The 18,586-nt window shown below is 50.6% G+C and overlaps 6 protein-coding genes across 15 annotated transcripts; 1 reads left to right on the top strand and 5 right to left on the bottom strand.

Annotated features, from left to right (window-relative positions):
- Positions 1-1,970: 1,970 nt before the first annotated feature.
- Positions 1,971-5,522, bottom strand: H257_03978 (hypothetical protein). The gene is made up of 5 exons (XM_009828317.1): positions 5,485-5,522; positions 5,343-5,417; positions 4,620-5,280; positions 4,283-4,566; positions 1,971-3,769 (listed from the first exon to the last, which is right to left on the bottom strand). Exons 2-5 carry the CDS (start codon positions 5,382-5,384, stop codon positions 2,117-2,119), a joined length of 2,640 nt encoding a protein of 879 aa, XP_009826619.1. The 5' UTR covers positions 5,385-5,417; positions 5,485-5,522; the 3' UTR covers positions 1,971-2,116.
- On the bottom strand, positions 5,487-8,693 carry H257_03977 (hypothetical protein). The gene is made up of 6 exons (XM_009828316.1): positions 8,044-8,693; positions 7,775-7,940; positions 7,558-7,652; positions 6,819-6,960; positions 6,216-6,766; positions 5,487-6,159 (listed from the first exon to the last, which is right to left on the bottom strand). The coding sequence occupies exons 1-6, from the start codon at positions 8,659-8,661 to the stop codon at positions 5,848-5,850; spliced, it is 1,884 nt and encodes a 627-aa protein (XP_009826618.1). The 5' UTR covers positions 8,662-8,693; the 3' UTR covers positions 5,487-5,847.
- Positions 8,694-9,015: 322 nt separating this feature from the next.
- On the bottom strand, positions 9,016-9,510 carry H257_03976 (polyubiquitin; the record flags this gene model as incomplete). The annotated part of the gene is made up of 1 exon (XM_009828315.1): positions 9,016-9,510. The coding sequence occupies exon 1, from the start codon at positions 9,475-9,477 to the stop codon at positions 9,016-9,018; it is 462 nt and encodes a 153-aa protein (XP_009826617.1). The 5' UTR covers positions 9,478-9,510.
- A 553-nt stretch (positions 9,511-10,063) lies between these two features.
- Positions 10,064-13,825, bottom strand: H257_03975 (hypothetical protein). 10 transcript variants are annotated; one of them, XM_009828314.1, is made up of 12 exons: positions 13,284-13,825; positions 13,160-13,236; positions 13,019-13,094; positions 12,552-12,670; positions 12,218-12,489; positions 11,555-11,845; positions 11,287-11,402; positions 11,030-11,221; positions 10,760-10,930; positions 10,596-10,700; positions 10,356-10,544; positions 10,064-10,304 (listed from the first exon to the last, which is right to left on the bottom strand). In XM_009828314.1, exons 1-12 carry the CDS (start codon positions 13,782-13,784, stop codon positions 10,182-10,184), a joined length of 2,232 nt encoding a protein of 743 aa, XP_009826616.1. In that variant the 5' UTR covers positions 13,785-13,825; the 3' UTR covers positions 10,064-10,181. The 10 variants fall into 10 exon arrangements, with proteins under 10 accessions (XP_009826616.1, XP_009826607.1, XP_009826612.1 ...); XM_009828305.1 differs by having other exon boundaries at positions 10,760-11,221; XM_009828310.1 differs by having other exon boundaries at positions 10,596-10,930.
- A 505-nt stretch (positions 13,826-14,330) lies between these two features.
- On the top strand, positions 14,331-15,770 carry H257_03974 (hypothetical protein; the record flags this gene model as incomplete). The annotated part of the gene is made up of 2 exons (XM_009828304.1): positions 14,331-15,519; positions 15,568-15,770. 2 exons carry the CDS (start codon positions 14,331-14,333, stop codon positions 15,768-15,770), a joined length of 1,392 nt encoding a protein of 463 aa, XP_009826606.1.
- A 500-nt stretch (positions 15,771-16,270) lies between these two features.
- Positions 16,271-18,079, bottom strand: H257_03973 (hypothetical protein; the record flags this gene model as incomplete). The annotated part of the gene is made up of 4 exons (XM_009828303.1): positions 16,271-17,003; positions 17,054-17,482; positions 17,552-17,917; positions 17,972-18,079. The coding sequence occupies 4 exons, from the start codon at positions 18,077-18,079 to the stop codon at positions 16,473-16,475; spliced, it is 1,434 nt and encodes a 477-aa protein (XP_009826605.1). The 3' UTR covers positions 16,271-16,472.
- Between the last annotated feature and the right edge of the window lie 507 nt (positions 18,080-18,586).

Below are 18,586 nucleotides of genomic sequence, written 5' to 3'. Positions count from 1 at the left end.
CGAGCTGGTTGTCTTCATTGGTCGTCCATTTGATGCCTTTGCCCATGGCAAGTGAAATAGAAATGACTGGTGGGGGTTTCTATTTTCAGCCCAAATAGAAACTCCCGGCTATTATATAGAAATAGAAACATCCATTGGGGGTACATATTTATATTTTTAGGAATAAAAACCACCGTTGGAGATGCTCTTAGTAGCAACAAACCCTCCGAATAAGTTAGTGCAAGAATTTCTATTCTATATCCGTAACTTCGAGTTGAAATAGAAATAAAAACACCGTTGGAGATGCTCTTATGGGATAGTGCAAGAATTTCTATTCTATATCCGTAACTTCGAGTTGAAATAGAAATAAAAACACCGTTGGAGATGCTCTTATGGTATACTTGAGTAAGGTTGATTGGAAATGTATTTTTGTACAAGTCCTTACGTAGTACTACTACTAGTACTAGTATTACTATTCATGTGGTGTCGTGCCTAATATTATTAATACATGAATCGTTTTCTAAACACCCCGACAAAAACAGTGCTGCTCAAAACTATAGACGCACCCTATTTTTCATAGATTTCTCATCTCGTGTTTTAGTGAACAATTTGGCGTTTTGCTCAAGATATCTTGAAAGAAGAATAAATTTAGCCCCAGTATACATTCATTCAATCAAAGATTGTATTATTTGAAAGTCGACAAATGTTCAGTTTTTAGGGTGTGAAAAACTATAGACGCACTTTCAAATTCGTAGTTATTTATCAATTGCTGCACCATTCCGAAGGATGACCTGTGCCATTCTAGTTGGCATACCATCGACCAGTTGACGCAAGTATTCTTGGGTAAGTAGGTCCCAAGAAGCACGAATTTGGGTCTTCAATTCAACGACTGACTCAAACTGACGTCCACCTTGGTACACCAAATAGGCCAGTTGCCCCCAAACGTTTTCAATAGGGTTGAGATCAGAGCTCTTTCCGGCCCACTCCATGACTTCAATACCACTAGCTTCGATGTGGGCCTTTGTACGTCGCCAAACGTGGATAGAGGCGTTGTCTTGTTGAAATATCGGCCTCAAAATACCATGACGTTGCCGTAGGTTTCCGAGCAGTGGGAGCAGGTATGGCAGTACTTTGCAGAATCTTGTCTTCCATCCAAGAAGGCCAGCTCAGTTCGGCCCTCAGCGCTTATCCCGGCCCATATCATAACGCTTCCTCCGCCGCTGACGCGCTTGGAGTAAATTTCCTTCTTCTTACGTATGTCGTGCCAGTAGTACTGATACCCTTCCGGTCCGTCTAAATTAAACTTCTTTTCGTCGCTGAACACGACACGACTCCAATCTTGAGATCGGTTAACCAACGGGCACAAAACTGAGCGCGCGCTTTTTTGTGATGCGGCTTTAGGGGAGGACAAGGTTTACGCTTGATATACTTTGTCATCTTCGTTTAATTGAGCCATCGACGAATGGTAGAGGCTTTGGCCACGTTATCCAATGCCTCGGCAATGCGTTTAGATGAGTAGTGCTTAACAGTGGCCAGACGAAATATACGCCTAATGATTCGTTTGGTTACTTTGGACTTTCTTCCGACCTTTTTATCGCTTTTCTTGCACTGAGACCGCAGCAAACACGTTCGAATAGCCTTTTCGCTGCATCCTAGCAGCTTTACAATCCCTCGATTATTTTTGCCGTCGTTGTGGAGGGCCAAAGCCGCACCAACTTGTTGTTCGGTGAGTTTCTTGCCCCTGGGCATGACCAGGCGTGTTTCAAAGTGGCCAATGATACGCATGAATTCTGTGGTACTCATTGAATATTCTGGAAGTCTCAAAACGTTAAAAAATGCAAATATCTCATCTTTTTCGACCAAACATTTGAGTGCGTCTACTAGTATAGTTTTTCACACCCTAAAAACTGAACATTTGTCGACTTTCAAAAAATACAAACTTTGATTGAATGAATGTATACTGGGGCTAAATTTATTCTTCTTTCAAGGTATCTTGAGCAAAATGCCAAATTGTTCACTAAAGTACGAGATGAGAAATCGATGAAAAATAAGGTGCGTCTATAGTTTTGAGCAGCACTGCATATACAGTCACTTGGGGTTTGAACCGTTGGATTCAACTAGTATATTGAAAATGTGTCTATGGAACGGCGGCGGAACGCGTCATCATGATGGACGCGAGCTGCGACGCCGCCGACGTCAAGAGGAAATCCATCTCGTCCACCTTGGCTTCGTTCGTCTGGGATTGGCTTTGCGTCAGCACGTTGTCGTCGTCGTCGTTGTCGTCGTCGTCCGGATACGATCGCGTGGTAACCGGATGATTTGCTTCCAAATACACCCCCTCTGGCTTCTCGGGTAGTGCGCGGACCGTCTCCACGGCCACGAGGGTCGCCACGAGCTCCATGAGCATCTCTTCGAGCACGACAAACGACACCAAGAGCAAATCAGGGCCATCGAACGACTGATGCAGCACATGGTCGTCGTCGTTCTTGTCGTCGTCGTGCTTATCGTCGTGTTGTGGTGTCATCAGCCTTGCTTTGACCGCGGCCAACCGGGCTGCGGTCGCCGCGCGATCCGGAAGCCGCCGGATCCGAGCGTACGCTTGGCCGTGCACGTCTTCCAAGACGGACCGGAGGCTGTGCTTGTCGTCTGTCGAAGGAGAGCTGCTCCAAGCAAACACGACATGGGGCACGCGTTCGGCCAATAGTACGACTAGTCCAGAGAGTGCCACGTTTTCTTCGAGTGAATTGTCGAGCCATCGCTCCAATCGATTCACGACCATCGCTTCGAATGGACCCCACGACGACGACGCCGACGGTGTGGTACAGACGATCGAGTCAACGACGTCCGTGGACGATAAGGACGGCACGCGCACGTGCCACCGCCGCCGAGTCTGGCAACGGGGAGGCAATAGTGCCGGGGGTTCGTCGCCTTCGCTGTCTTCGTCCGTGTCGTCGCTCGAACACAGCTCCGCCAAAGTGTTGGCGACGAGAGCGGTAGACTTTTCCCGCAAAACTCGCTGCTCCGCCGCGACCACATATGACATCAACGATACCACGAACCCGTTCCAGTCGGATGCGGCGAACGGGATGGCGGCAAAGGAACCACTTGACCATGGCGACGGCGGAAGGGCCAGCGTCGGGGACGTGTGCGCTTGGATGATGGTATGCCACAACGAGTCGTCTAGCGTCGATAGCAACGAGTGCGGAAACCTAGATGCAAACCATGCGACATGGTTGCTTCGAGTGGGGTGGCCCGCGTTGCTGGAGGAGGGTGCAAAAACGGGTGGTGGTAACAGCACCTCGTCGACTTGGGGCGCGTTCAGTCGAAGCAGCAGCGCGATCAAATCGATCGCTGCGACACTCAACGACGGCGACAAGCTGTTGGTGCGATGGAGCAACTCGCTTAGCAACCGCACGGTGTTGTCCTCCACGGGGGTGCTGCTGCTGCTGTGTGGTGGTGCCAACGCCAGCTCGTTGGAAGCAGTCACCACGGGCACGCACGCCGAACGACGGGGCGTGGTGTGGACGGACGACGGAAAGCCGCCCCCTTTCGACTGGTGGTGGTGCAGTAGGAACGACAACGTCAGATGGAGCATCGGGTTGGCGTCTGGCGACCGACCGCACGCGACGAGCAAGTCGAGCACGATGCATGTGTAGTGGATGCCCGTTCGCGCGGCCGCTTCCGACGGATCCAGCAACGCTTCCAGCAATGGCCCTTGTAAGAATCGAGTGTGGAACTGCGTCAGAATGTCTTTGGTGATGCAAGTGTCCACGCCTTGGTACGTTCCCACCTACGAACGACAACAGTGTCATGATAGAGATGTCCAACTAACAGTAAATATATACATATATTCATGGACGATCATAGGTATTGGATGATACAAATGTAATAATATATCATACTACTCGTACTCTGGAGTATAGACTAGTATATATTATACATTATATTTCGATCTGCGTTCGACGTAAATGTATATATAAATATAAACAAGATGTTCATTTCACCCATGTCAAAGCGGTATGAATGAAATATAGGATTATGGTCTACAAATACATATATATATACACATATATATATATCAATACCCTTCGAGGTATAAATCTATTAAAAACATTTATAAACCCATATCAAATGTCGACATGAATAAGAATTGATATGTTAGAGGCTATTTCATACCAAATTAACATATCTTTACGTAAGTACACATCAAACTACTTCAATGCGCACCCCTAAAACCCAACCATGGCCGCCAAACATCATCCTCCACATATCCATCGAATATGCTTCCAAGTGTGAGACGTACCATGGCCAATGTGCAGCAGAACCGCAGGCGCAGCGCCAGCGTCTCCAGCTCGAGCACGATGGCTTGGGGGTGGACGCTTCGAAATGTCTTTTCGTTCTTGACGCCGATGGCTTTGGGCAGAGCGTCGAAGGCTTGGATCACGCCTGTGACAGCGTAGTTGCAGAACGGCGTCATGTGCAGAATGAACCGACTCAGGCCGGGCTCATGCAGCCCCGCGGCGATCACCAACGCTTCGCGGCACTTGTGGCCGAGTTTGCCGTCGCGGTACATGTGCGGAAGGAGTCCTACTCGAATTATTGCTCAGCTAGTTCTAGAGGAAAATCGCCACCAGTCGTACCAGTAAACAACACGAGCTCGGAAATCTTGGACGGAGATAGCACCAGGTTCCCGGGTTGGTCGCCTGGCACGGGTTTGTAAATGCGAAGGAAGAAGAACTCGGTCTGCACCGGGTCGCCCTTCAACTTGACCCATAGCGCATGCAGACAATGCAGCAGACACTTCTGCACCATGTCGTCTTCGACTTCGCGCACCATGGCCGCTTGGATGAGCTCGCACACGGAGCGATAGACGCCGCGGGTGGGGAGGATGGGGTAATTGATGCGCGATTCGCGAAGGAGGTCCGTGAGGAAGATGAGCACGAGCACCATGAGTCCGCACGGCGAGTCCAGCGCGGCCTTAGCACATAAGTTTTGAAGCACGTTGTGCTCGAGCAGGTATTCCATGCATGGTCGAGCGTTGATGGAATACTCTTCAACCACATACACTTGCCGGTCGAGGGCGTCTTCCTCAGCGTACAGCAGCTTGACGAGCTTGGCTAAGTTATCGCGAGTGTTCGAGTCGCTCAACTTGGCACGCTGCTGGGCATCCGGCAGGTCTTCGGCCGCCAACGCATCCAGAAACAGAGACACAGTTGTCCATCGGTGGTGGAACTCCTCCACGGGCGTCTTGTAGAGGGACAGCGCCAAGCTCGGCGCGACTGCTTCCGCAGCTTGGGCGACCTGTGGAGGTTGGCACATGAGGAACAAGGAATGTAGGAATAGGTAGATGGAGAAGGTACTACCATGTTCGCAGCCGCGCGCATCTTGCCCTTCAACCAGCTCATGTCGACGGCCCAACAATATGATCTCTATCGGCACTGGAACAACTTTCTTCATCGAAATTCCGGATAATGCTACGGTATCCGGATAACCTGGACATCTTACCACGCAAATGACGTGGATTCTTGGCGGAGGTCGCTTGAACAGCCTGGTTGTGTGCATGTGTTAGCTACCAGAGCACCCCATGGCTGTCCATGCGAGACGAGAAGAAAGACCACGACGCATTCCCACCGTCGATGGCGGACCCTGCTTGTCGCCTTGGCAGCCGCCATCCTCAGTGCCTCCATGTGATTCGACCCCCATGCCCCGGCATTGGCACGAAGCATGGCTTGATCATGTTCACCGTTCTACCCCTATCAATGGGTGAAAATACCAACTAACGTTACCGGTGGTAGTACATCCCAACAACACAGGCCACAGCAACGGGTTGTTCCATCACACACACATGTGTTTATCATCGACCACTAACTACGATGATGTTGACGATACTCGAGTGTCCTGGCTTCGGAGGTACCGGTCGGCGTCCGTCATTGTCTTGGTCGCGTGTTCCTTGAACGCAATGCACATGGAGATCGCGTGCTGGATGAAGCGCAGCCTCGACTCGATCTCATGCTTGTACTGGTTCGACATGTCTGCGTACGCCGCCTTGGCGTCGCGGAGCAGCTTGTCCGCTCTGCCAAGGCCAGACATGTCGTCCTTGTCCTGGGTCTGCAGCCGTTCCAGCTCGAGCTCCAACTCTTCAATCTCCCTCGACTTGCGTTCGAGGGCCACGTCCATCGCCTACATCAACACACATATTAACCCCTTGATCATCATGAACCTTGCTATGTACATACCTCTTGCTCTTTCCGAATGGACTCGTCCAACTTGCGCTCCTGCACATCAATCAACCGCGCCGCTTCTACCGCTTCGTTCATGCTCGACGTCGCGTGCCCAATCCGCACCTTGGCTTCCACGCCCTTGTCCAGAATTCGATCGAGGCGGTCCACGCGCTGCCGCCGAAACGCTTGCAAGCTCGGCACGATGGTCTTCTTCAGGTGCTGCATCAGCGCCGCGGCTGCTTTGGCCCCGCCCGAGTGCGCGTCGATCTGAATCGCATACTCGACTCCGTGGGCGTCTTTGCGGTCGTCCAGCTTGAGCCGACGGCAGTACGACATGTACGTGTTGACAAGATCTTCGATTCGGTCCATAAACTGCGAGATCTCCGTCTCCTTTTGCCAGTGACTAGCCTGGATGTGCTTGTATCGCTTCTCCACATTGAGCAGCATCTCCTGGAGCCGCCCGCGCTCGCTCGTCATGCGCTCCAAGTCGTCCGACGACAGTTCTTGCGTGTCGATGCGCCGCTGCAGCTCGGCCATCGCGCTTTGCTGCGTCTGGTACACTTGTTCTACAAGCAAATCACTCACAAATGTAAACAGAAGAGTGTATGTATATCGTACGGCGCTTCGCAAGTCGCTGCTCAAACACGCGGATGGCATCGTGTGCTTTGACTTTGGACGCTTCATATGTCTTCACAATGGTCTGCAACTTGTCCACGTCGCCTTGAAAATCGCGTTTCTTTGCGTTCAAGCTCACGAGCGACTAACGTTGAAATGTCAATTTCCTAGCAACTTGTAGAGCAATATATTGTCATTCTTGTCGAAATCAGACGACATCGAGTCTGTGATTTTTTTGACAATATTATATTGCTGTGCTGCGAATAAATGCACACAAGAACGTCGCGGCGGTAGAAGGATATTTAGCCAATCAGATTGCAGGAAACCACAATCCACAAATTAGTGTGTGACTTCAAATAGTGTGATCATACAAATCACCATAGGAACACTATTTACAAACCCAATGCACACAGGAACCATCGCGGTAGAAGGATATTTAGCCAATCAATACCACAATCCACAAATTAGTGTGTGGATTAAATTAGTGTGATGATACAAATCCCCAATAGGAACACTATTTACAGACCAAATATGCACACAAGAATCGTCGCGGCAGAAAGATATTTAGCCAATCAAAACCACAATGCCAAATTAGTGTGTGACTTCAATTAGTGTGATGATACAAATCCCCATAGGAACACTATTTACATACAAAATCCAATTCAACGAATCGATCGATCGATAGGATTTGGCAACACAAAAGTAGTCCAATATATTTTTGGGGTAAAAAAGGAAACTGCACCTGGCCATTCTGCAATGCGTCGATTTGGCGACGCAACTCGTCGTTCTCGTGCCGGACAACGTCCGTGTCCTGTTGGATTTGGTCGTTCTTGCGGTCTACGTTGTCAAGGATGAGGAACTTAAGCGTTGGACGCCGTGGAAAGTACGACGAATGCCAATGCATATATATTCGTTGTGGTATATCATCCCCCGCATGGAGAAAGAGATGTCGAACGCACCCATGGATTCTTCCATGCGGCGAGTCATGAGCTCGTATTCGTCGTCGCTGCCAGACAAGTACGTCTTGTACGCCACCGTCAAGTACGCAAACATGTCGCTGTCGTCGTCATGGCCATTGTTGTGGTCGGGGTTGTTCAACGCTTCGTCCTGTACGATGGCATCGTACTAGGCAAGACAAGACACAATGAGGTGATAGATAGCAAGTTTTTCGAAGCTGCTGATGTGGATGTAGCAATCATGCAGAGGAAGTGGATGGGCGACGACGTACCGAGAGTAGCTCGATCATCCATGAGATCGCGGCGAGTAGGGGTGGCCACGAGTGCGGACTTCCCACGGAACTTAACGCCAGCTTGCTGATGGGAAACGGGTACTTGAGCGTTCGAAAGCAGTTGGCCACGTCTTCTTCAATCTTGGCCGATACCTCATAGTTTGGGTCCAACTCACGAAACAGGAAGTGCATGATGTTCACAAAGTCCTTCTTCATGGGCTTGTACAGCAGTTGATGGCTGATCGGATGGTCGTAGTGGCGGTCCGTTAAGAACTCAATCAAGTGCCGAATGCTCATCGCCATGAAATTCCGATCAGCGATCGGCCGCGGGTCTGTCATGCGGCTTCCCCGTCCTCCGATCGTACTGCTGCGTCTGCCAGACCCATTCTGACTGCCTCGAGGCATGCCATTCATGGACATGCGCGCTGACAAGCTGTTGCGACTGAGCGATGACCTGTTCAAGACACTGGCGCGACGATGTGCCACGGACGTCATCGATTGCCGATTAGAGGCGGGAGGTTGAAGCGGCTTTGCAAGGGGAAGTCTGGAAGGGTTGGTGGTGTTCTGTTGCGCATTGAGCTGAGAGGACGAGATCGATCCCAACGTCGTCCGCCGCATGGTTCACCTCAGTTATGTGAAGTTGATTTACGACGATGGGGAAAGTATTTGAATTTTCAAACACCATATCCGGACTTTTATCCGAATATTCATCTTATTTATTTGTACTACTTTCTTCCGTTCATAAAAACAATTGTACAACAGTGGAGATGCTTTTTAATCTTGCCTATTATTACACTACCTATTATAATAGCTATACTATTAAAATAGTATAATTATGTACTCGATAACTTACGTTACAGCAAGTTATAGGCATCTGTTAGTATCTACGCTGCACTTTGAAGCAACTAAACTGAAAAAGGAGAAAGTCGACAATCAGAACTGTATTCCAAATCTCCAACAATAGCAATGCGTTTAGCAACCTCCGCGAAGGCGAAGGACCAAATGGAGGGTGGACTCCTTTTGGATGTTGTAGTCGCTGAGCGTGCGGCCGTCTTCCAACTGCTTGCCAGCAAAGATCAAACGCTGCTGGTCAGGGGGAATGCCTTCCTTGTCTTGAATCTTTTGCTTCACGTTGTCAATCGAGTCGGAAGGTTCCACGTCGAGCGTGATGGTCTTTCCCGTCAACGTCTTCACGAAGATTTGCATGCCACCACGCAGACGGAGCACCAAGTGGAGGGTGGACTCCTTTTGGATGTTGTAGTCGCTGAGCGTGCGGCCGTCTTCCAACTGCTTGCCAGCAAAGATCAAACGCTGCTGGTCAGGGGGAATGCCTTCCTTGTCTTGAATCTTTTGCTTCACGTTGTCAATCGAGTCGGAAGGTTCCACGTCGAGCGTGATGGTCTTGCCGGTGAGGGTCTTGACAAAGATCTGCATGGTGCTCTGCTCGGAATGGAGGAAAACGGGAAATGAACAGGTTCGGGGGCGAACTGGATTTTCCGAAAGAGAAACGACAGTTCAGAATGTTTGTTTTATCTTGGTGTTGGTTGACCCCTTTCCCTCTGAGGTTGTATACTTGATTTCACTATACTGATTTGGAAGACAGTGCTGAAACGGATCGTTCGGTATACAGCCAATCATGTGACGTCTGCATCGTTTGGCGTACGTTGATTGGATGTATTTTTGTTCGAGAAACAGTTTCGCAGAGAACATCATGTAACGAAGGAGAGTGTTGGTTCTTTGAGCAGAAAGATTCGTTTCGACCATGCGTTTGAGAGGACCAGCCAATCGAAATCAAGATATCAGATTGTCGTTGATTTGATTGGTCAGGACATGTATCCTCACCAGTTTTCAACGTTGTGATTGGTCGGTGCAAAAAAAACAATTGCGCATAGCTCTCATATTTCGTCCTGGACGCGACCGGGTTGATGCGAAGGTACTTGTACCATGCATGTATGCTCCATGAAGATGTTGTGGGGAATAGCGAGTGGATACGACAATCGAGGACACGAGGATGTAAACCCTCGCCTCAAACACCTTTGGAGATGAGGTGGTTGTATCCTTGACCGACCGAATCAACCTGAGAAGTGATTGAAAGGAGGTGAAGTTTCTTATGCGAAACCAGATGCTGTTCTACTCCATTAAACCAAAGTATACTGCTGGTATAAAATGTCTCGGATGCGGTAGTAGCTCGAGGACAGCGTGCCTTCCATCACGACTTCGTTGTTGCGCGACCGCTTCAACACCACGCCGTCGTCACACACCTACACACATCATGTTCACGTGATGACGACGGACAAGTTTCATATCCATACCAGCATGCCCCCGTAAAAGTTGGCTTCGAACCCCGCACGTGCCAGCAACGTCTTCAACATGGCCAACGTGACCTTGCCTTGCGACAATAGCATGGGCGTGTGGTATTCTTGCTCGGCCACGTCCACGATGCATGTTGCGCCGTGGAATTCGGCTGTCGCGTTGATGTATGCCACGTCGTGGCTCCCAACCTATGTATACTCCATCCAGTACGTATCGCATGAAGCGTATACAAGTCGCACCTTTTGAAAAAACGCCGACGAATACAGCGATTCCTTGAGCGACAGCTTGTACACGGTCGTGTCGGACTCGATATCAATGCACTCGTTCGCGTGTGGCGTGTACACCTACAGCATTCCCCCACACCATCGTCATGACTCGATCTCTTCGTATGGGAGGGTCGCACCGCTTCGCATTGCTCGATCGTAGTCTGCACATATTCCTGCAGTTCCGTTGTGGTTTCCGGCGTGCCATGCACCAGGATTAGCTTGCGTGGTTTGACATTGTCCAGGCAATTCTTGATCGCGCGGCCGTCGGCGACGCCGTCAAAGTCCACAAACTGGACGGTGCATTGAATCTGTCGAAAAATGAGAACCCAAAACGGCTTGTGATTGGTCCATTCCAAAACATAGAATCTCATTTGATTGGCTAATACGTTCGAAACAACTATTCGTACGAAAATGTGTTGGGAAGAATGGACGGTCTTCATGGGCCGTCGATCGGCCGCGGCAAGGCCGTTGACGTCATCATCTTCGTCGTCCCCGTTGCCCATGTCGACGTCTTCTTTTGAGGAGGAGGAGGCGGCTTTGGCTTTACGCAAGCGAGCTTTGGCTTGATGCACGTCTTTGAACTCGTCCACACGGATAATCTGGACACACTCAACCTTGTCGATCAATGTGTCCAAGACGGGGGGCATTCAATGAATCGTAGTACCTCGCCATACTCGTCCCATTCGCATTTCGTGTCCATGGTGAAGAACATGGGGAATTTGGCCGTCGCAAACTGACCAAACCCGACTTTGAACGACCCTCGCAATTGCATTGGGGCCGCTACAACACCAAAAGCACCATTGGTTTCATATCAACAATACACTCCAGATTATATATTTATCATAATTAGTCCATGAAAACATATATCAAACACCATTGTATCCTAATATTACACAATCAACTTGGCGATTCAGTCAGTTTTGCTTACTTACCCTTGTCCGTAGGGGGGCCTTGGGCACCAGGTGCATTCGTCGGCGGCTGTCCTTCGTCGTCCGACTCGTACTCGGCGATCGTCATCATCATGTCCTCGAGCGCCGCTTCTTCGATTTCTTTGGCTTTCAGCTCCGCTTCGTCGATGAGTCGCCGCCGCTCCTTGGCCTCGTACGCCAGCAATTCCGCGCCTTCCAATGGAACATTCCTCGACACTTTCAGCTTCACGATCGTCCCGGGATGGATGGTCGCGGCCACGGTGCCCGGCACGGGCGTCGACACAAACACGAGCCCTACACACCCACGTCGTCAATATATTGCCAAAACTGGCCAAGTCCATATAATATTATGGGCCCAAAAATAATGTAGCCAATCAGCTTGCAGTGTCGCATTCCAGCGGACCAATCAAAATGTACTCATGTGTGTAGTGTTTGCACAAAATACAGCAAAACAACAGCAATAGGCAATCCTACCATGGATATTATTTATGTGCTTATTCTAAACTGGAGCGACATGGATATAGACACAACCAAATTAAATGCACAGAAGAATCATCGGCAGAAGGATATTTAGCCAATCAGATTGCAGGAAACCTCCATCCACGTCAAAAGGGTAAAGATTGACAATATAAAGCAAGGTTGGCTACAGCTAATTGGGCTAAGTACCATTCTTTGACAGCGGGGCCATCTTCATGAGCAGGTCCTTGCCGAACCCGTGGTTTAAAGAAGTCGACGTCGCCAGAATGACCTTGGGGCTGGGCAGCCGATCCAGTTCGTCGAGGTTGTGGATCAAGTTGACATGTGTAAAATTGAACGGATTGGGTTTCCCAATGTCAAAGTTCTTGGAAATGCGCTCGCTGCACCACTCGAGCATGGCTTGGGCCGCCTTGGGGGTGTAGAAACTCATTGTGTGCAGCAACGCAATCGGGTCTTTTAGCCTAATATATAAATATACATATATATGTTTATATAAAAAATATAATACAACAGAGAGGAGTACTTGAGTTTGATCCAATATTGATCTAGTACGTGCAGCACTTCCAACACACGACCGGCGCTGTCGCATGGAATCAACACGTCGCCCCCTCGTCGCAGCACGTGGACGATTTCATCCTTGAGCTGTGTCCAACACGAAATAATATATTATATCGATACAAATATATCCACAAATATCAACAGAAAATATATATTATTACGACGATGAAGCATATATCCACCAAACACAAAGATGATGATCCACATCCACAACGATGATGCTGATACAATATCCACAAAACGAATTCGTAAATTATTCAGTGTGATCCAATATATCCATCAATTATATATGAGAATGAAGTAAATCCACGAAATATATTATATATCCAAACTTTATATATATAAGAATGAAGTAAATCCACGAAATATATTATATATCCAAACTTTGTATAATGTCTTCATTATACATATATGTATTTGATCAGAGCCTACTTGTTCGTCGCGGTCTCGCATTTTGGGTTGCTGCTTGTCAAGGGACATGGAACCAGTGATGAGCAACGTGGGGCGCCTACGTAAGAAGTTGCTTAGCTACGCTCGTCTCCATTTAGTGAATCGTTCGGCGACACTTCGTACGTGAACGTGTCCAAGACCGTTTTGCTCAACACGTGCTCTGCTCGATGGTTGTAGTCGACGGCATATATGATTTCGTCCTACAACCACTAATATAACATTGCGATTCGTCACGACGAGCGCGTACTGTTTCCTTGGCGATGCTCCAGATGGACCCACCGATGAGATGCCCCGCGGCGTGCGGTGTGATGTAGATGCCCTCGCCTTCGCCAGACAGCTTGAGTTTCTGTGAGAACTTGAGCTGGATGAACGTCTCCAGAACTTGGTCCACATGGTCCAACGTGAACAGGTTGAACTCGAGATCGTCCTTGGTCCGAGCCTGGTACGCCTCGTAGAGCACGATTTCGCCCATGCGGTACACGGGCAGCGTCACGTACACGGGCGCTTTGAGGCCGAGTGTGCCCATGGCGTACGGCAGGGCGCCCATGTGCGCCAAATCGGGATGCGAGATGAGCACGAGGTCGACTTTGTCGATGACTTTGGCCAGGGGTTCAAGCAGCGCCACGTCGAAGTCATCTGTCCACCCACAGTCAAGGAGAATCCCAATGTCATCCACCTCCAGGAGATAGCAGCAGCTTCGTTCCGTCGACTGAACGCCGTACAGTGGTGTGAACGAGATGGCAACCATGCTGGTAGGAACCACAAACGAGGGTCAGCAGATGCCGAAACACGACTCGGATTGGAGAAAAATAATTTGACTCGCCAATCAAAAGGCATAGTTATCGAATAGAACCAATTGAATTCGTATAAGCGAATATTTATCACCAATCCGATTGGGTATCTTGAATACACTCTTGGGTTTGCACCAAAAAGATCAAACGTCGCAACGTTCGAACCTGCTCAATTGGTAGGTTCACATACGGCACACCTTTCTCACCCCTTGGGGGTATCGATAGAAGAGCATATTCCATCGTGGCCTGATCAACGGTGACCGCACTTGTTACGGTCGAGTTCTCCAGCTCGCCAATTGCAGTAGATTACCAAACCTATTTCTATGTACTGTACGTTTGTCTACTTCAAGATGTAGGTAGGACAAAGTTAGATTCCTCCAGTCTACCAATCCAGCCATCTATATTAATCGCCAAGTACTAGTAGTCTAAATGCGTCCTCTCAAGTCAGCCGACCTGACATCCACGTCACTCTCGTACATGTCGCCTTCGCCACCAATAGTTCCATGAGCTTTGATTGCAAAGCGTGTTCCAACGGGTGCCACTCGTCGTGTCAACGTGCGTCTAGCAACAATCAAGGGCAATCATATTGCTACACTGGCTCGTCCGTGTCCGTGTCCACGATCAATGGTCTGTCCTCTTGTAAAAGCTTCAGTGAGACCAATGCGTACTGCTGCGCCAACGATGTCCAACCCACGATATCCCCCGCCGCACGTCAAGACATGTGCAGCACAACATTTTCATCTTGCGACGAAATCCAGGCGTCTGCCGCGTATAGCTGCTACTCGTGCACGACATCCAACGACGGCTCGGGGACGTACCAAGTCTTGGCTGGCTTGCCCAACTCTGTGACCTGTAGCGGCAGCATCGTCGCCGCCGTCACCGCAGTCGTCCCTCTGACCGTTGCGCCGCAGTACCCGACATCCATTTACGGCAATGTGGTCGCAGTCAGCTTCGCTTCCACGGTATTATTGTGCTTCGTGGCGTACGTGTTTCGCGACAGGTCCAAGACGTCTCGGAAGAGCGCGTCGTGGCTGCGTCTGCCCCTCCCGTGGGGACAAGGGCTGGACTTAACCCTAATCGGGAAGTTTGCGATTGCCATCGACGCGTATTGGACCAAAGTCCTCGAGGACGGGGTTCGCCAGGCGCTGGTGCCGTACGTTGTCGCAGAAACGGCCCTGCTCGACTTGATCTGGTGCTTTCCGCGGGGCAAGCCCCACACGTCCAAGTGGTTGACGTGGGGCGCGTTTGCGTCCGACTTGCTCTTGAAAGCGTCGATTGCCATCATGTTTAGCTCGGTCAACATCCTGGCCTACGACGGATGTCAAGTGTCTGTGGTCAACTGCCACGAGGGCGGAACCAGCGTGGTCACGTCGTCCTCGTCGTGCTTTAGCAACGGCATAGCCGTCGACAGCAACGACCTCCAATTCAGCGGCACCGCGTACTACCTCGTCCCCATTGTGACGCGAGTGTTGGGCTACGGGATCGCCGCCATACGAGCACTGCTTTGTGACAACCACGCCAAGACGTTCTTCGTATTCGCAGCCGTCCACGGCACCGCGGCGGTGGTCGCCGGCACTTTCGTCATGAAATTCCAATCGTCCACAAGTTCGGCCACGACGGACCAGCGGGTCAAGGCCATCATGTCAACGTTGGGCATGGGATATGTCGGCAACTTGTTTGAGATACCATTTGGTACGTTTCATAGCGTCCGTGACATGTAAACACACCTCCTGCCTGTAGCGATGTTGCAGTGGGGGATGGGCATGCTCTGCCTTGGGTGTTGGGCTACTGTGGACAGGAATGGATACGACCAGCACGTGGCCTGGCTCGCCTCGGAAGGCAATCCCCCACCGATGGTGAAACCTGTTCAAGAATTGACAGCGCCTCCACTGCCCGTCGACGCAGTCAAGTTGGAGTTCGTCGCCGCCCCTGCACATCCATAATGGCCGTATAAAGTACTTGAAAGTAGTGCACGCTCAACTCTGGTTGGCACTTGTTCAACCTGAAGGTATTCTCGTCGCAATTGCTACCGAGGTACTATGCAGTAAGATGGGGACTTGGACATGCTGATGCCACAGCAAATATCAAACGTTGCCATCGAACACGAGTCTACCAACTTTCCACCGCAACGAAGTTATCTACGCTTGACAATGGCCATCACTATGGTGACAGAATACCGATTCCATTTTGCATGTCGGGACATAACAAATCCGTCGGCGCAAGCAAGCCTGAACATGACGGAGAAGAACCGCATGTCCACCATGAACGATGTGATGGAACAACTTGTCAAGGAGCTTGAAGGTAACGTTATAGATAGGGGTAACCAACTGACTCCGCCAAGAGCGTCATCGTTTGCGACACTAGCCGCTCTCTACGGTAGGTCGTCCACTCGACTATGTTGACTTTGAACCGACGACGAAAAAGTAGAAAAAGTAGAAGGGGCGCTGCTTTCACACTAACCAACTATCGTACAGCTTGTGGTCACTCGATGTCGTTATTTAAGGCAGCATCCTAAGCGTCGTTGGGGTTCGCGAGCAGCTCATAACACGACAGTGCGTCCATCTTCGCCATCGCCCTCGCACAAGATAGAGAACATGTGTCGCGTACGCTGCAGCAGTTGGTGTCTTTGAACTGGTGAGTGTTGTCTACTCGTCGTTCGGGTCAGCAAGGGGGATCAGGTCGTTCCTGGGGCGTTGTTGATTCGTGTCCACCAACCCATTGGGATGACCAAAGAACGCTTCGGACGACGAGTGGTACGACGATGTGGTGGTGGATGGGGATCGGTGAAAACCATACTGGTTGGACGAGCCTCGATGCATGCTTTGCGTGTGGCGGGGGGCGTCGCCGGACATGTATTCCTTCATAGTCCTGTTATGACCTTGTTCACGCTTAGATAATCCCATCTGGGCCGTTGGCACAACCAGCGTCGAGGTTGGGGAAGTGCGCGTGGCAACCTCGATGTCCGACAACAACGTGTTTGGGGTGATGGAACATGTCATGCACAAGCGAACGAGTCCTCGGGCCGACTGATGACTGTGGGGGGGATGGGAGTGCTGATTGGAGGTTCGGTGGCAGGACGCCACTCCACCGCTACCAGTGGTTGTTTCTTCACAGGTACCCGCATAAGACAGCGCCAAGTTGACGGACCAGTGTTTGGAACAGTGTTGGCAAAACACCTACACTCACAAAACCTGTGACACTACTGACCACATTTTCGTACAAATACCTCACCACAGGCTCGGCAGTGGGATTTCACATGCACCAGAGGCAGGAAACGCTTGCGGCAGCCGCGGCAGTGCGACCGCAGGTCCTTGACAGCCCACTCATGCGCGGGGACGAACGCCGCTACGGTCTTCCCGAGCCGAAGCTCTCGGACGTATTTGGCCAGGTTCAGGAAGGCCCGGCACCGTTTTTTTATGCCCAGCGCGACAATCCACGACGGCAATTTGCCCAAAAGGTCAAACTGGTGCAGCTGCATCGCGTGGAGGGTGCCTGGCTTGTGTGGGGCCTCGAGGAAGACAAACCCCGAGCGAAGCTGGAACCCCCGGACGAGATTCCAGTCGTCGGTCGATGAAGATGGTATGCACGGCAAGTCGATGGACTTGGTCGTTCGAGCCCACCCCCGTCGGCCTTCCCATTCGAAATCGTGGTGGCTCTATACAAACGTGGCGATTTTCATAACGATCGAGGATGGTGTGGAGAGAGTGGAGTCAATCACGTTTACTTCCAGAAGAACCCAGTCGCGATGCCGCACCATGCCAGGACTGGCCACCGCGGCCCACTTGATGCCGACAAAGTGCCTCGGATTATCATCGGACGGAGCCGACAACACGTACAGCTGTTGCATGTCGAGCACGTTCTTGGCCACGCTTCGACGGAACTCGGCCATTGTGTCGTCCGTGTGACATGCGTACAGACCCGCGACTTCGTCCAGAGTTGCTTTGAGCTCGAAGACACCAAGGAACGACTGCACCCCTTGGGGAGCGTCCCAGTCGTCGCCCCGGTAGATGGTTTGCTCGCCGTCATGGCAGTCCAGGGTCCACTTGATCAAGCCACTCTTGTCGTTGTCGGCGACGGTGGTGCGAGCGATCTACGTTCCGCAGCAGCACCGTCAGCAATGACTAAGGAAGCACGAATGACGGACCACGTCGATCGAGTTGGACCGAGCAGTGTCCATGAGATACTCTGTCTCCATGACATTTAGCGGCGGACATGTAAAGTAGTTCTTCGGAAGCGGCAAGGATGGCGCCATGCTCCCAGATGATCTGTTCCGGAATGGACGAGCCGGTGTTCGTAAGTGCCATCCATGGTGGCTGCAGCGGCGGCTTGCGGTCCAAAAAGTACACACCACTGACACGCCACTGCTGTCAGGCCCAGTCCATTTTTATTCAATCTATGAAAACCACTTGAAACCCAAGCGTATGATTGGTCTTATTTCATCCCTTTTCAGTTGTTAAATTAGCAACATTCGAAAATCGTCCAATTTCCCCACGTCACAGATTAATGGGATCAAAATAGCGTTCGGCGACCTTTCCATGACTGAATATGGCGGGAACACACTAACGTGTAATGGATTCATTTGTGCGCAAGAAGGTGATACATCGCAGAACTGGATCACTGCCCACGGGTACATACAGATACCTGTACGTATACGTATACTAGTTAGTACAAGTAGGCGAAACATGCGAGCATGAGTCTGGTGTCGTGGGCGATTTGGTCGGTTCATCGATATTACCACCGCCAGCATGAGGGAGGGTGC

Source organism: Aphanomyces astaci, assembly GCF_000520075.1.
Source record: "Aphanomyces astaci strain APO3 unplaced genomic scaffold supercont1.7, whole genome shotgun sequence".
NCBI lineage: Eukaryota > Oomycota > Saprolegniomycetes > Saprolegniales > Verrucalvaceae > Aphanomyces > Aphanomyces astaci.
The sequence above is the reverse complement of the archived record's forward strand: the minus strand, read 5'-3'. Positions and strand labels throughout refer to the sequence as shown.

Excerpts from the sequence above, each read along its gene's own strand:
- H257_03978 (XM_009828317.1), bottom strand. The coding sequence starts at position 5,384 with ATGAGCTGGTTGAAGGGCAAGATGCGCGCGGCTGCGAACATG. Across the intron at positions 5,281-5,342 it reads TGCGCGCGGCTGCGAACATG|GTCGCCCAAGCTGCGGAAGC; the intron begins GTAGTACCTTCT and ends CAACCTCCACAG. Across the intron at positions 4,567-4,619 it reads CGAGCTCGTGTTGTTTACTG|GACTCCTTCCGCACATGTAC; the intron begins GTACGACTGGTG and ends TAATTCGAGTAG.
- H257_03977 (XM_009828316.1), bottom strand. The coding sequence starts at position 8,661 with ATGCGGCGGACGACGTTGGGATCGATCTCGTCCTCTCAGCTCAATGCG. Across the intron at positions 7,941-8,043 it reads GGATGATCGAGCTACTCTCG|TACGATGCCATCGTACAGGA; the intron begins GTACGTCGTCGC and ends TGTCTTGCCTAG. Across the intron at positions 6,961-7,557 it reads ACGCATTGCAGAATGGCCAG|TCGCTCGTGAGCTTGAACGC; the intron begins GTGCAGTTTCCT and ends TTTCAACGTTAG.
- H257_03975 (XM_009828305.1), bottom strand. The coding sequence starts at position 13,784 with ATGGTTGCCATCTCGTTCACACCACTGTACGGCGTTCAGTCGACGGAA. Across the intron at positions 10,701-10,759 it reads CGATCGAGCAATGCGAAGCG|GTGTACACGCCACACGCGAA; the intron begins GTGCGACCCTCC and ends GGAATGCTGTAG. Across the intron at positions 10,545-10,595 it reads CGTCGGCGTTTTTTCAAAAG|GTTGGGAGCCACGACGTGGC; the intron begins GTGCGACTTGTA and ends GAGTATACATAG.